This window comes from Haemaphysalis longicornis, unplaced genomic scaffold (assembly GCF_048455015.1).
Source record: "Haemaphysalis longicornis isolate Haplotype H1 unplaced genomic scaffold, Haemaphysalis longicornis Haplotype H1 scaffold_8, whole genome shotgun sequence".
NCBI lineage: Eukaryota > Metazoa > Arthropoda > Arachnida > Ixodida > Ixodidae > Haemaphysalis > Haemaphysalis longicornis.
In genome coordinates, this window is record NW_027526445.1 from 46,272,727 (window position 1) to 46,289,265 (window position 16,539).

Sequence of the window (16,539 nt, forward strand, 5' to 3'; positions counted from 1 at the left end):
CTGACCATATTCATCCACGTCCTATGTCAACAGAGACATTGTCACTGACTGAGTGAACTGGGCCTTTTGTGAATTGGATCCCAAGACTAGAACTGTGTACATTGTGTAAATTGTGACATTTCCCTTTATCCTCCCCCTTCCCATCTTCACTTCCCCCGCCGGGCCTCATGGCCTCTCGTCTTTAATAAAGTGTTTAACTGACTCACAAGCACTCATCATCATCATTATGATGACCTAGCTTCACTTGGTCGGGCTCGGGCAGTCAAATACAGTAGTCCTTCTGAGCTGCTGTCTCTCAATGAATACTATTAGGCAAGAGACGTGTGTCCTGCCCTGTTTTTGTGTTTGCAAGCTTAAAAACATTAGACAAATTTCTCTGACACAGCGAGAGGCACTTAAGAATCCCTTCATAACCAGCCCAGCAATGCCGTTTTTCAAGCACTGAGTAGAAAAATGAGAAGTGCACATCTTACTGCTAAGTTTTTCTGCCCTGTGTACCACTTAGCATTTCACCCCGGCCATCTGTGCCTCCTTCTCATTGCTGCCATGACTGACTGAACAGACAGCCAAGTACGTCTTGGGCAGCGCAACAGGAGAAGCACCATTGGAAAATATCAAAGGGCTATGTTCTACAGGAAAAATGTTGACATTTTTGTCCACATTTTGATTTATATATTCCACGCTATCGTCTTAGATTCTGTTGTGTATCTTCGCTTAACTGAAGAGGTTACTGCCATGAACGAATCGTACGATGGGCAGAGGGCCAGTCAGGTCTTGCTTAAATTTTTCACCCAGACGCGTCCTGAAACAAAAATTAAAACTTGAATTTGAAAACAAAAGAAAGAAAAAAAGCACATTCACCGATGTGGGCTTGACACTTTTAGACCCTGGAGAACTGTTATGCAGGAGTACCCAAGGACAATGATCGGCAAGAAAGCAAGACTATTACAGTAAATCCTCGTAAGTATATCACCCCAGCTTGCACGGTAGCTTATCTTGATTACAAGGTAGTGATGACAAATGTCCAAAGATTCCCAGATTTGTTGTGAATGGTTAAGCCTGGCTGCTATTTTGAACCCACAGTATTTTTGGCTCCCCTCTAGGTAGAGCTTAATAAAACAAGTTCCCATCTTACAACTACGACCTTGGCTGACATTGACACCAACTCAGCCGGGAACGACTACACGCAGGGAATTTGAAAGATATATCTGAACTTTGCAAGAACCACCAAGGTTTATTGGTTCTGAAGAGAAGAGAAGAAGAGAGGAGATTAGAAAACAGAAGAGAAGCGAAGAGGAGAGGAGAGGAGAAGAGAGGAGGGGAAAGAAGAAGAGAGAAGAGAACAAGGTGGCACTGGCACATCGGTCCAGTAATAGAACGATCCCCACATTTGCGGTGCACTCCCTCAGTTTACCATTGCTCACCCTGCGCGTGGCTGCACTCCTCTTCGCACTCACGGTGCGACATGAAGCGGTTGTGGTTGCCCTGGCAGCCACCGTAGTAGAACTCGCGGCAGACGCCGTCCTCCTTGTCGTAGAACCAGCGCACCTCCTTTTTATTGCAGGGACCAGCCTCACTGTCCATGAAGCAGAACGCTGTTGGGAAGAAACAATGAGAGAGCTGCCATTGCAGGGGGCAGAGTTTGCAGAGATTGTGGAAGGGTGATTGAATACCGATATTTGTCTGCCAAGAAGTTAGCCACGCCTGTGTGGCGACTGAATGAGCTAAAGGTGTCGCTAAACTTGCATTTCAGCAAGGAATGCAGCGGCGGAATACGTCTTCCTGTAAAAACATTGGTCCTGTATCTCCTTCCTTCACTGCAAATATTGTCGAAAGGTGAGTGTCTCCTGTTGCCCCTGCTTCAAACACTCTATCATCTTGTACTTCCCACCGCTCGTTTTTCACCTCCTCTCTCGGTCCTTCAATGATGACATTGATGGACATTTCTGGAATTCAATTTTTTCACATTCGCAATACAGGTATAGTAGTAGCCTGAGATCACACTAAAGGTAGTCACACCAAAGTGGTGACTACCTTTAGTGATCACCTCGTCCCTTCTCCTGGAAATGATGGAGCCATTGCAATCAAACGTCACTCAGAATCTCCCCACTCCCACTCACCTAGCTGGAACTCTTCCTCTGCGATGTCCGTGGAAGCAGGCTGCCAGCACATCTGCTCGCAATCGCGGGACGAGACGAAGTTGTTGGCGTTCCCGCCACAGCCACTGTAGTAGAATTGGCGGCAACGGCCTTCCTCCGCGTTGTAGTACCATCGATCGAGGTATTCCGTGCAGTTCCCTTCCTGTTTCGGCAGCACGCAGAAGTTGCTGCCCCGGCTAACATCCCCAGACTTCGTTAAAAATTGTTTTGTCTCTCTGTCTGAGCCAAGTGGGTACAGCGACTGGATTGACTCACCAACTTCCCGGTTCTCAAGATCGAAGACGCCATCAATGGTACTGCAGCTGGTACCATCCCCGCGACACTTTCCGCATTTGTCTTTAACCGCATCCGAGCCCAGCATTCTGTCGCAGCCAACGGGCTGGGGGTGTGAAATAAATAACAGGGCAAAGAAAGTTGAGTGATAATTTTGGTGTGAAATAACGAGCAAAAATATTGAATGATATGGTGGATGGTGGACACAATTTAAACACACAAGACTACACCCACAGACTCCTCACGTCACTGAACATCAGGTAATGAAGAGTGAACAGCACTCATCTTAGACAATACACAGAGGGATACATGAGTTGTACCATGCAAGCTCCGTTGACGCACACGTCGAGGCTGCCATCGTCGTGACACCGGGTGCCGTCGATGGTCTTGGGTGAGTGCCGGTAATAGAACCGCTCGCCAATTGGTCTGCAGTTCAGCTCGCACGGATTGGCAGCTGCGTTTTGGAGAGAAGTAAGAGTTTGGGAAAGCCCTCCCCAATGTCATCACTAGGGTGGTTAACCGTCGGGACCTGTACACAGCCGGCTCTGTGGGGTGGTGGAGAAAACTGAAGAAGTTAGGCTTACCCCGATTATACGAGTTCTCTCACCACATGAACAATTTTAACTTCAGCCCAGAATTTCTTCACCAGATGTATGGTATGAGCCTTTATGCACGCAAAAAAGGGGACTATAGTAATCCATGGTCTCTAAATGGACCCCTCGAAAGCAAGGTGTCTACAGCTGCCCTAAGTTCGACGTGTTGCATAACTTTGCGCGTGCAGAACCAAGAAAGTTATAAAACTGAAAGTATGCAAAGTAAGCGGACAGATAAAATTTTTCAGAAATTAAAGGGTTACTAAATTGCCATGCCAGTTAAGTTGAGCACAAATTATTAAGACCGACCCCATCTACAGACGCAAAGCTAGCAAGAAAAGGGAACACATGCCTGTGAAAAATTTTCCCACCGCTTTGAATGCGGTGCAACAAGACAGTTTTTGTGTTTGTTTCTTCTTTACTACAAGTTTTCACTTCTTGCCCAGCTTTTGAGGCTTTAGGCCAAAACGCGAATATCTTCCTCCTCTCGCTTTTTTTTCTTTTGCATGCAGTTTTGGCATTTCAGCATCAAAACTCCTGCCAGCCTCCGATTCCTTGCTTACTGTTGCACTGACAAGTTCCAACATCAGCTTTCACCCTTTGTAAGGTGCATAAACAACAGGTGCCGGCCAATGCAGCGTGTGGAATTCTCATCCGTTGCACCCACTCTGCATTTCAAATTAGTATGGATAAAGCCCGTTACACCATGAACACGGATATATAGTTTTTACTGAATTACATTGAAGGTGCATATTGAGCAGAATCGCGATTTTGTTACGGTATTCGCGCACTGAACCTTAGACCTCGAAACTAAATACTAATGAATGGTTCTGCACTAAATGATGCAGGATTTGAATAAACATGGGAATCAAAGTAGTTACAGTAATACATCATTTCGAGAGTACTAAAGCAGCTGGATGAGTAAGCACAGTTCTTGCAAACTTAAGAAACGACTTCCCCACTTCCACCAAGCGATTTAACAACGTACACACATCCCCAGTCAACTGAGTGAGCGCCAAACGCTGGATGATTGTTTAAAGCCCATGAAACACAGTGCACCACAAGGGAGAAGGGATCATCACAGGTGTCACCTTTGTAGTATGGCACCCAGCTGTAGTAGCGACCCTCAAAGGCAATGCTGTTGAACCTGGCGCACTGCTCTTCCCTGAAGTCCTTCGTGTAGTCCGGGCACTCCTGGTTACAAAGACATCCACAAAGACGCGGCCTTCTTTGAAACACCACTCATATAAAGAATACTACCATGAAAAGGAACTCGCCAGGCAGTGCAGTTATAACACGCAGGGCCTTACGTTTAAACACTGTTGTGCACTATGGCAGGCAGGGCATGAAATAGTTCGTGCAGATTGACCTAGTAGAAGGTTCGTACGACTTCAAGCATTTGCTTCCGCTCTTGGTGCAGAGGCATAGTTTGCCGCTTGGGCCCACGCAATTGCACCTGCCATGAATGGGCGAACATTCAGGCACAATGTGATCAAATATGGTACCCATTACTGGAGGCTATACCACTGTTTGTAGTTTAGCTCTCCGCGTGAGTTGTTTACGATCCCCACTGGTGGGACAGTAAACAGACGCACACGGCCGATTGGCGAAGGTAGCCTTGTGGGAAATCAATTACAGCCACTATGGCTTCAGGCAGAAAAAGCAAAGGATGAAACAAAAATTTCCCCGATGCTGCAACAGTTTATTTCAAGCTGTTGTCGCACTCAGCCTTTGAATCTCAGCTACGCACTCAAGCTGTACGCAACTATGCGCAGAAGTCCAGAGCATTTATGAAAACACAAAAATACCTTTCAAAGGGGATAATATCCGAGCTTCGCACAAACTCCTAAGGCATGGTAGCAGAAGGCCGTCACTCGAGTATGAGTGCAAATAACAAGAGCACAGCTTCCAGTGCTGTAGACGGTGTCAAGTTGCCAAGTAGTGTTAATGACTACCAAGTGGGAAATGTTCTAGCGTGTTCCCTGTCCCTGCCGTAAACCCTAGAATTATGTCCTATATACAGACACACATTGTACAATGGCCCTGAATTGCATAAATTACTGTGAAATTTTGCACATAATTGGATGGGAAGCAGCACAAACTTTGACGAATACATCAGACAAGAGAATACAGAACATGCCGCTGACTAACAAAGCTGTTATTTCAGATGCCTATGGATAAAACAACAGCACATCTCTTTGCCAGTTCAAGTGCCGAATAAGCAGAAGCACAGGTGCTAAGAATGCTGATTCAAAGCACCGTGTACTATGCCCATGAGCATTTATTTAAGATGAAAGTCCAGTGCAACATGCTTAGAGCATGGAACAAATTAAAGTGCTTGACAATGAACTTAAAAGTTCCCTCACAGTTTACAACGACATAACAAAACAATCAACACTGGAATTGCTGCATATTCAATTGAGTTCGAATTGTCGACAGAAAAGTCTTAACACGAAGATAACCTACTCATCTGTAAATGTTCGAAATAAGTGTCGGCCATGGTACACTTAATAACCAAGTGCACCAACGACGCGTCTTTTATCAATGACATTAGGAGGGGCAATGTTTTTATTAACACCACGATTTTTTGCGAATGTTCTCAATCGTCTTGAACGAACTTCTTTATCATCGACCCCACAAGTCCGCTGTCACGTTCCGACATCTTCATCTTCTTCACGGGTGGCTTTGCTCGTTTCCCAGCTTCTCTACGGGTCCGAAACGGGCGCCTCGTCTCTCGGGACGACGTCCTGGAGTGTGCTGTGGGGGTTGCGAAGCCCATTCCGCCCCAAGCGTGCTTGGAGTTTCTCTCAAGCAGTCTGCCTTAGAAAGGCGTCCCAGGTGCAGTGCCTTCAACAACACCACGGATATCAGGGCACGTGGGTAAGACGCGTACGACCGGACGTGACTTGGGAATCCCTTCTTGGCCATCACCTGCAGAGCCGTCTCCTTGTAGACCTCGCTCTCGAAGATGAGCTGTAGCTCCGTCACAAAGGGCTCCATCGTCTTGAGCTTTCGGCCCGGGTCCGTCCTTGCCTCCAAGATATGAGACTTGATAGTGAAGACCTTGAACAGTACGCCTTTCAGCTCCAACTTGTCCAGCTTAATGTTCCTCTGCGGGAAAACGTCGAGTAACCCGACTTCGGGCGGGAAAAGCAAGAGAACGACTTTTTTCTTGGCGCCGATTCGGGCGGTTCTTGCAGCGCAATGGACGTAATCTTCAGGTCAAAGCAGGACACAACACTGGGCGATGAGGCCAATCTATGGAACATCCAACCCTCGCGAAGCCACGTCAATTCTGAACAGCACGCCGGACGTCGCTTCTCGGAATCTATTGAAGACTTCTGCGGGTCGTGCTGAGTCATCTCCCCGTGGAGTTTGACAAAGCGATTCGCTTCTCCATCTCTTCGTGAATGATCCCAGGACGGAGGAGATAAGTGCGTGTTGGAAGTCCACCGTGTCCTAAGTTGCCAGAACGACGATTGCCTTGCCGCGTTCGGCGACGACGCACGTTTCCAGCAGTAGACAGCACAGAGCCATCTGCGACAGCTTGACGGAGACCTGGAGGTAATACTGACTCAAGCAGGGCGGAAAGACAAACTCTTCGAGCTCCTCGGCACCAGTCTCAACGGCGACGTCCACTGTGTTTGGATCTTCTAGAGCCAGGCCCGCCAGCCTCTCGGTGCCTTTCGTCAACGTTGCAGATAGAAGAACACACGTTCCCTTCACTTCCATCTGGTCCTTCCACAGCGTGATGATCTTGGCGACCGACTCGTCAAAGCCAAGCTCCAGCATCCTGCCCGCTTCGTCAGTCACCATCCAGGCAGTCTTGCTCGGAGAGAAGGTCTTGGTGTGCTACAAGTGGTCCGTCCGTCTTCCGGGAGTTCCGATGACGATCGCGAACCCCTTACGAAGCCCCGCCTTCTCGGACTTTTTTTTTCTCCCCTCCCATCAGGACGCCCGGAACGACCCACCTGCAAGCCTTGCTCAACTTCTCGAACCAGTCGTAGGTCTGCAGCACCCACTCTCTGGTCGGCACGATCACCACGGCACGGACGCCGCGCGTTCTTGTCAGCTTGGGCCTGATCTCCTGCAGGCGGTGCAGTGTGGGAAGTGCGTAGGCCAAGGTCTTACCAGAGCCCGTGTGCGACTTGATCAGGGTGTCGCGGTGCATTAGGAGAGACGGTATGGCTAGCTTCTGGACTTCCGTGGCCGTCGTTATCTGGAAGCGATCTCGGAGGCAGGAAACAAGGTGTGGGTGCACGGAGATGTCGGCGAACTGCGACGAAGAGAAGACCGGTTCGTTCTTGGCGTCGACGACTGTCGTCTGCTGCCCCGGCTCGGGTACGGCGAGCGAAGCGCGTCCGTCAAATAGCGAAGACGCCCGCACGAAGTTTTCCGCCTTGATTCGCGTCGGCTGTTCGTTTCTGCGAATCTTCGCATCGCTGTCGCTTGGGGCACCCGTTTGCCTATCGCGATTCCATTTGTTCAGTACGGTTCCCAGCGCTCCAGATATTGTAGGAGTCGTACCGAGTGCGATGGGCCTCCCTCATGAAAGGTTGCGGCAGCAGCAGCAGCAGCGGGGGTCGCGAACGGTTTCTATCTCGGGTGGAAGTTGGTGTTCAGGTTGAGCACGATCTCGGAGTCGTCTATGTCCACGTGAGGCAAGGCTCCCGTGGCTTCGCAACGATTACAAGATCTAAAAGCAATCGTAACGCTTTTCAAGATTCATGTTCGGTCACGAGACTCGCCCAGCATTAGAAACGCGGCGCACGGCGATTACATGTCACAGGCAAGCACCGACGTTTCCAACGAGCCGTCAACAAACGCACGCTGAGAACCGCAAAACGCGCGATAGCCCATAACGGTACGCAGGCTTGGTGCAAATATCCTTCAACGAGTAGCGCACTTCGTTTCGTAGATTGCGCCACCGACTGACAAAAAAAATTCCCCCCCCCCCTCCCCTGGAAGAAGCCAAGAAAGGAACTTTTTATTGTTCGACCGATGGTGGAAGATTCGCGTACGTTTATTTAGCGCGGTTTTCCAATTCGAAAAATACGCATAGTGTTGCAAGTCTTCGGGGAATGACTTCGCGAACGCGAGCTGTCAGAAACAGGTAGAAGGCCCACTCTCCATTGCTGCTACTAAGCAGGTCCACAGTTATATTACTTATCATGTGCGAACTGTTAACGACGGGTGTCCCAGATGTATCTGCAAACACCAGCCCGGCCCCAATAATGTGCTCGTTCGTTTGAACTATTCTAAATGGCCTATTTAGTTTGAAGTAACCCTTCGGTTTCGTTGTGCCATTGGCATTTGAATGTGAAGGTCAGACGTACAAATCTCTGCTCTCGTGTAAAACTCCATAAAAATGACCAGGGGGTCAGCTCTTTCATAAGCGTATAATTCCTGAAGGACTAAAAAAACAATATTTAGAACGGTTTTTAGATGCCGATAGGACGTGGAGAAAGTGCAGATGCGCCTCTACTCACACGAACCTAAGGTTACTCCGCGTCCTCCCAAAAACACACTGCAAAAAAAAAAATTTGACATACCTGTCCAAAACTAAAGACTCTGCGCAATTTAAGACGACAGAATAGAGTCGTATATCTTTCCACATCACGCCTCTGTTCGGAAACATTTTCGGCAATAAAGGAAAGAGCAAGAAATGTTCGAATCGTCAAGTTCAGAAAAATTTGAAAGGAGCAAGAAAATGATCGTGCGTATTGTAAGTTCTGTTTAGGGGAACCTACGGATGAGGTTCTGCTCAGAACACACCACAAAATGTTATCCAAGAGGAATATTTCTTAATCAAATATTTCGTAGCACAGAAAACAGGTGTGATCCTTCCTAGTCCACCCTCATCTTTGCAAAATAGTTTCGCCGTTCTTATGGCCTCGTAGCTTTCTGAATTTTTGTTGTCTCATATATGTCATGGAAGGAGATCTGAGTCTTGATGACTGCACGTTGTCGAAATTTTCGAAGCACCAGTTCTATGCATACACATTGTGGGAATTACGGAGGTCCGCCACCTTCTTTATCTCTCTCGGCTCGACGCGGAGGCGAGAGGGGGAGGTCCGTCTCTCTTCCTGCGGCCGTGAGTTTCCCCGCTTCGGGAGGATGATGGCGGGGAGCGCTGGAGACTACTTGACCGGACCGGTTTTGCCCGGAAGCTCCAGTCGGGCTGGGCTGGGGTCGACGACAGAGGAAGGGCCCCCTTTGGATACCAGCCATCATAGGTAGTGACCGTAAGTACGTGTTGCTCCTTTTCGCTTTCCTTTGTCCGCCCTCGTGCCTCTTTCTCCCGTCCTGACCATGGTGGTCTTGGCAGTGGTAGAGCGACGCGCCCGACGTCCCTTATTGCAGTGCAATAAACGTCGGATTTGGCGATTTCCGTGTCTTATGTGTTCCTTGCTGTTCGCTGCCGCTACGCCAAGTTGGCGGTCCGTGGCGGCGTTCAGCGGAGCTAGCCTTGTGGCCGAGTCTCAAGATAGGCAGCCGTAAGAACCCTGGACGCCACATTTTTGGCGCCCGAACGTGGGACTCGTCTTCAAGTGAATTCGAGTTTCGCTATCTCCGAGATACATAACACAGGATTATCAGTTGGCGGATTTGGTGCTGTTGGACGACCTTTGTGATCATTCCCGGAGTGTCCCACGATGCTCTGTATGAACAGCATCCTCCGCAGCCACAGGAGCGGCTCGGGTCCCCCTTCTCCACTTCCCCTACGCAACCGCGAGTGCGGCTTGCGCGGCAACGAGAATTTCAGAAAGTTCCGAATTCCGCGAGCGCTCTACGTCAGGTGACGCCACGACTTCAACCCCCATGCGCCGGGCCTACGAGGATGTTCAAGCCCCACACGGCGCGCCTGTCGTGCAATTGATCAAGCAGGCACACCTTAGCAAAGAAATGATTGTGGATGCAACCTCCATCGCGAACGCCCTCGCAAGTGCTATGCAGCAAGTGTTGCAGGCGGCGCGCTCACCCGCTCCTAGAGTGCAGCTACTGATGCCGACGTATAGCAGTTACAGCGATCAAGTGAGCCCCAACGCTTTTCTGCTGGCTGTGAGCCGTTACGAGCCGGCGACCGGCATCAGCGAGAGCGAGGTATTGCACAGAGTTCTGCCTGCAGCCGTAGTTGACAGTGCCGCCCGGTAGTATCGAATGGTAGGCCATACTGCGCGCACGATGGACCACTTCCGGACGATGTTCAGTGAAGACTTCCTGCCCATCGGCTACGGCCCGGGTATGCGTAGAGAGTTGGAAATGCGAACCCAAGCCCCGGACAAATCGATGGTCGAGTACATCCGTGCGATGCAGGAGCTTTACGAGTACGCCGACCCACATGCCCCGAACTCGGAGCGGGTCGATCGGGTCGTCAGGCAATGCCACCCCACCTTTGCCTTGTACTTGAGGAACTGCAGGTGCAGGGATCTCAACGAGTTGGCGGCCAAAGCTCGCCGTGTGCTAGCAGCACTTGCGGCTGCACGCGCGTATCGGCAGCCGCCGCCACCGGTGGAAACACTGGAACCAAGATGTGCTTGGCGCGGAGTTATGGGCAGCGGCCGAGTCGAGGACGGCTCTACGCTGATACACTGCCAGGGAGAAAAGCTCGATCTCGGGGACCGAGCGATGGACCCCTACTCGTATGAGTTGCACTATGCGGTGGCGATACGGCCGGAGGTCCTGCCAGCCTCACGCGCAGTGCACGCAGCAAACCGGTCAGGTGATCGGTCGGCGAACGCACGCCCGATAGAGCTTCCCTACTCGAGATCGGGGCTGCCACCGTTGCCTGCACACGCTCACAACTCGCCCCCGAAGAACCGGATGCGCCCAGCTGGCCGTGGAGGGCACGAGCAGCCTCGAACGGTGCACCAAGCAGCAGGGATTTCTGTTCGCTGTTTCAACTGCGGCCAAGTTGGTCATATGATGTGAATCTGCCCAAGTGGGCAGAGAAACGCAACGGGCCACCGGTTAATTCACTGGCGGCTGATCAACGCTCCCAGGAAGCAAACATCACCGCGCCCGCCGCATTCAGAGTCGGAGTTTCGACTAGCGCGCCTGCGCCCTTTCTCGACCTCGCAATTGCGCGGCGGAGTTTTAAGGCACTGCTGGACACCGGGGCAAGCGTTTCACTCATAGGGGACGAGGTCGTTTCCCATCTCGTGCGCAAAGCCATTCGGCTGCGCGCGCGAAAGTTGCCACTCCGTCTTGCGTGTGATGATGTTACGTCAGGCGGTGACGTACGCCTCGTCGTGCGTTGGAGTCAGCGTGTACGGCGAATGCGTTTCGTCCACTTGCCCGGACTTACAGTCCCAGTCATTCTGGCGAATTTATGTCCAAGGTGGACTGGTCACGGACATCGGCAACGGATGCTATCGGGAGGGCTCATTTACGCCGCTAAAGCCGTTCGCCGAGAATCCGCCGGCACCGAGGTCGCTGTGTGAGCGCGCCGCCGAAACGTACCGCTCGCCGAGGGAAGCTCAAACTTCAGGCGCAGCCGATAGCCGGCACATGCATCAACCTCCGAGCTCAGTTGTTTCTGCTGCCTCGGCTGATTTTCCCTGTAGCGCCAGCCCTCGAGCCCGAAATCGGAGCGAAGTATTACGCGCGCTCCTAGCAGGCGCTAGTGAGCTGACAGCGGCGCAGCGTAACCGCGTCGTGGACATCGGCAATGGAGGCTATCGGGAGGGCCCGTTTATGCCGCTAAAACCGTTTTCGAGCCTCCGCATGCAGCGAAGTCGCTGTGTGTCGCCGCCGAAACGTTTCCTGCAGCGGGAAGGAAAAGCTGCAAGCGCGGTCGGTAGCCGGCGCGCGCTCCAACCTCCGTGTTGTGACTTCCTCGTCTTCACCACTTCTAGCAGACGACACCGATCATCATCATTTTCATCATGCTCTTCACGAGCTGCCGCATGCTCTTGTGCTGCCTCGGCTCGCTCCACTTCTTCTAGATTCCATTAAAGCCTCATCGTATAACGACGTGTCGCTCCCCTTCCTGAGAATCGCGCCGCAGCTGGAGGGTCCAGAGGTCCAACACATGGTGCCGAGAACCCGGGACTTCTAGCCGACGCCAAGCACATCGACGCACGGAGCCGCGAATGCAGAGGAAACGACGCGGCGCCTGCGATCTTGGCGAGAGTTCCCAGCTGCGTGCGACCAAATGGAACAGCAACTTCGACGACGCCTCAGACTACGGGCGCAACTGGATGGCCTTCTAGCGCAAGTGGAAGGCCACAACAGGGGAAATCGAGAGGCGACACCATCTGCAGTAAGTGTGCTTCTCGAGCGAATCGGCGCATTGTACGCACAGATTGAGACAGTGGATGACGCCATTTTTGAGGAGACCCCAGACGACTTGCTAGAGATTGAAACGTTAGACGCCGGAAAGTACCGTGACAAGGTTGTCACCTTGGCGGCTAGTCTACGTTTCAAGATGCACGAAGGCCGGTCTTCGGCGCCACGCCCGGCGACCGTTCATGCAATAGCAAAAGACAAGAGCACATCCAAGCAAGCAGGCTCTATAAAGGTTCGGCAGACTCCGGAAAACTGCGACCCACCGACAGCGCGACTGCCACCAGGCTCTATATGTGTGGACGATCCCCTCATTGGATTCGAGTTCCCTGCTGAAGAAGCAAGCTGTTGTATTTGCCGCCTCGGAAGAAAGAATGGCTTCAGCGGAAAAATCCTTTTGCTCTCTTTCTGGAACCTCAAAAGAGCTACGACTTCAATGCAAAAAGCGGTCGGACATATTTTCGCTCAAGTCCAAAATCATTCTGCACCCCAGCTAGGAGGCGTCAAAGGATACAGGAAATCTTCGCGAGTGGACTTCTACAAAACTCAGCGAGTCAAAAAGAGAATGCAAATAGAAAACACGTACCAGGAGACATCATGCCGTGCACAAAGTGAGGCGTCAAGGGAAAATTGACGCGCTGCATACACGGAACACAGCGGAAGTGACGACGCGAAGACTACCAGAGAGGAAAACACAAAGAAAAGGCAGCAAAATCACGCCCTCACAGAAGGTCCGACAAGTGCAAGAAAAGTTTTCCGTCTACAGCAAATTTCTCTCCTTTAGAAAGCGTTCCCTCTCCTATCCTCACAAATCGCCTCTGCCTAGCAAAACACGCTGGACAAATTGATAGAAGCAGCAGGTTAGGTGGTATAAACACCGATGGCGGAGAAAGCGCTCTGGAACGAGGAACGAAGAGGAACGAAGCTCGGAAATTTCACCTGGAACGTCTCCCGAAAAATTCCACACATTTCCCCGAGGGGAAGAATGCGAAAGTGCGAATGCACGAGTTGAATTTGCGCGGTTCGGTAATGTTCGCGAAAGAGAGATCACACACACACACAACTACAAAGAAAGAAAGATGCATTTATTCACAGACACCTATTTGTGTTGTCGTTGTACTTGATTGCTAGAGCGGATCTCAGCTTTGAAATTTCGTGTCAGTACTCCTTTAAGCAGGTGCATTAGCCCTTCTCACGCCCGATTCTTGGCCAATCCCCCACGTGGGTATGTGCCATGTCAGCGGCCAGGCTGCGCGCGCCCATCTCCACGTGCGCGGACATCGCCGGTGGACGCAGGTTCAGGGTCGCTTAAGAAGTGCATTGCACTTAAAAAATGCGGACTCATTGAAGGATAGAATGCTACTCGAAAAAACTCGTCCAAGATATCTGTAGGCCTTGGCATGAACTGAAGAGTTGAGATCGGCGGACGGGACAGAGTCTTCAGGTCCAACAATCTACGTTTTCCTTGCGGCACTCCACTCAAGCGCCCCGAACCCCGACTTTACCGTTCCGAATCCACCTAGCGTCATCTGTCGGTGGGGGAGACTGTTGTGACTTCCTCGTCTTCACCACTTCTAGCAGACGACGCCGATCATCATCATTTTCATCATGCTCTTCACGAGCTGCCGCATGCTCTTGTGGGTGCGTCGGCTCGCTCCACTTCTTCTAGATTCCATTAAAGCCTCATCGGATCACGACGTGTCGCTCCCCTTCCTGAGAATCGCGCCGCAGCTGGAGGATCCAGAGGTTCAACACTCCGAGATAGGTTGTTGTTGCTGCCTCGACTGTCGTCTTCCGCGCTGCGCGCTTTCAACCCCGACGTCAGCGCGAGGAATTATGCGCGCTCCTTGCAAGTGCTAGCGAGCTGACAGCAGCGCAGCGTGACTGCGTCTTGTCGTTGTGAGGTGACTTCGGCGAGATATTCACTAAGCAAGCAGGTTTTACCATGTTGGTGCCACACTGCATAGACACCGGAGATGCTCAATCATAAAAATGATCTCTGGCCCGTCAGCCCCGCCAAGAGGTAGACAAATTATGTGGCGCTGCAGGAACTAACTGCTGAAAGCAGGCATTATCCGCCACTCCACGAGCCCTTGGGGATTCCCATTGGTGCTCTGTCGAAAGAAAGATGGTAGCTGGCGTTTATGCGTTGATTATCGGTGGCTGAAGACGGTCACAAAAAAGGATGCGTACCTCCTTCTGAGAGTAGACGAAATCGTTGAGAATCTCGGTGGCGCGAAATACTTCGCCATTTTGGAAGCAAGCAAGGGTACCTTCAGGTCGAGATGCGTCCCGGCGAAAAATGCAAGACAGCGTTCACTCGCCATCGGGGGCTGTACGAGTTCGTACGTATGCCCTATGGTTTGTGTGGACGTCCCAGCAAATTCGAACGCCTGATCGCCCGGGTGCTAGGTGAAGCAAAGTGGCAGCATGCCCTCGCCTATGTGGACGACATCGTCGTCTACTCCCGCACCTTCGAGGAGCACCTCTGCCACCTGAGAGACGTCCTGGCCGGAACGTGGGAAAACCCAAGTTTCGAAAGCTCAGCGCATACCCATCTCGTCGGGGGATTACTTCCACTCGAGTTTGCGTTCAGTCGGGAAGAGCTAGTCGAGGCTAAGCAGGAGGAAATATTTTCTCGGGAGGGGATCGCCAGTCTTAGTGAAGAGACGGACCCTCAGGCAAATCGAACACCGGAGAATGACGGGCCCCGGGAAGCTGCTGGTATTGCGGCTGGCACGGCATCTAATGCCGCTGGTATTATTGCGAGTGAGCTGGAGAGTTACCTGCTTGACGCCGACGGAGCTCTGCTGAAATACGTGCCCGGCAAATATAACTCAAGTGAGTGTTTTAGAGCCGTTATCACACAAAAGCTCAGGTGTGCTGCATTGCAGCACTACCATGACGCAGACCGCCACGGTAGCACGCCAAAGACACGGCGGAAGCTTTGTCGGTGTGCTACCTGGCCCGGCAGGAAAGCACAAGTATGTAGGTACATACGCACATGCCACGTCTGCCAAGAGCGCGAACCGCGAGGCGGTAAGGCACCGGGCTTGCTTCAGCCTATCGCGGGCACAGCCATGGGAAGTTCTGGCTTGCGATCTGATGGGCCCGCCGCCGCGCAGCAAAAGAGGGTACAAGTTTGTACTTGTGGTGACATGCCACTTCAGTGGGATCGCCTAACTCTATCCGCTGCGCAAAGCGACAGCACAGGAGGTCCTGCAAAAGCTGTACCAAGTGTTCTATCGATACGGATTTCGGGAGCCGCTGATAACCGACAACGCCACGTATTTCACATCAAGGTTGTTTCGTGAAGCCTGTGCGGCCATAGGTGTCAGAAAGCAAACAACATCATGCTATCACCCACAGTTTAACGAGACGGAACGCTGAAATCGAGACGTAAAGCCAGTGCTTGGGGCGTATTCCCGACGGCAACAAGACTGGGACGAGCACTTCAGCCCGATCTCCTTCCCTCTGCGCACAAGCGTGAACCGGTGCACGGCCTTCACGCGTGCGTTCTTGATGTTCGGCAGGTAGCTGAACACGCCGACGGACACGGTTCTGGCCAGGAGGGCGAACGCAGTCCCCGCGAAAGCAGCAGATGCGGTTTACGCGCGGCGCTTGCGCAAGCGTTTTGCGGAAGCCATCAAGGAGGCGAAGCGCGGCGGCGGTAAGGCCAGTGTCCACCAAAAGGCGGCCTATGACCGAGATCATTGAGACGTGGCGTAGCAATGTGGAGACACTGTCTTGGAATGTAACCACGCGCTAAGCGATGCTAGTGCGGGGTTCGCGGCCGGTCTCGCACCCAGGTGGGTCGGACCGTTCGTAGTCGCTGGTCGGATCAGCGGCCCCATTCACGTGGGCGAGCTGAAGCAGTACTTTCCGATGGAAGAAACTGCTGACGCTCTCACTTCGCACTCTCGAGGTCGCCATCTCGAGGGAAGTGCGGAAGAAGGTTCCCGGCGCACCACTACAACACCCGCAACCGGCGAGTGAGTCCGTTGACCAGGTGGGCCACCGTCTCCGGAGGGTTAAAGACCACACGCCCAGGGTTCGAGTGACCCTCCAGCCACGACGCCACCGCGTCAGGCCTGCTGCGAGCCAGCCGAGCCAGCCGTCAACCGGGGAGAACGAGAGCCGAGCTGTTACGCCAAAACAGGACCCCGCCGCCCGTACAGTGAGTGAGCTTCGCGGGGGTGGCGGCTCCCGCGCTAAGCTGAACGCGC

General features: G+C 52.1%; 1 protein-coding gene and 1 pseudogene across 1 annotated transcript in view; both read right to left on the minus strand.

The window, feature by feature from the left end:
• Positions 1-16,539, minus strand: part of LOC144148277 (uncharacterized) — a 288,013-nt gene that overhangs the window by 189,382 nt on the left and 82,092 nt on the right. Inside the window, exons 5-8 of the mRNA XM_077679836.1 lie at positions 4,117-4,219; positions 2,753-2,886; positions 2,121-2,538; positions 1,425-1,595 (exon numbers count right to left, since the gene is read on the minus strand). Coding sequence (XP_077535962.1) covers positions 1,425-1,595; positions 2,121-2,538; positions 2,753-2,886; positions 4,117-4,219 — 826 coding nt within the window. The remainder of the gene's footprint in view (positions 1-1,424; positions 1,596-2,120; positions 2,539-2,752; positions 2,887-4,116; positions 4,220-16,539) is intronic.
• On the minus strand, positions 5,625-16,246 carry LOC144149667 (ATP-dependent DNA helicase DDX31-like; annotated as a pseudogene).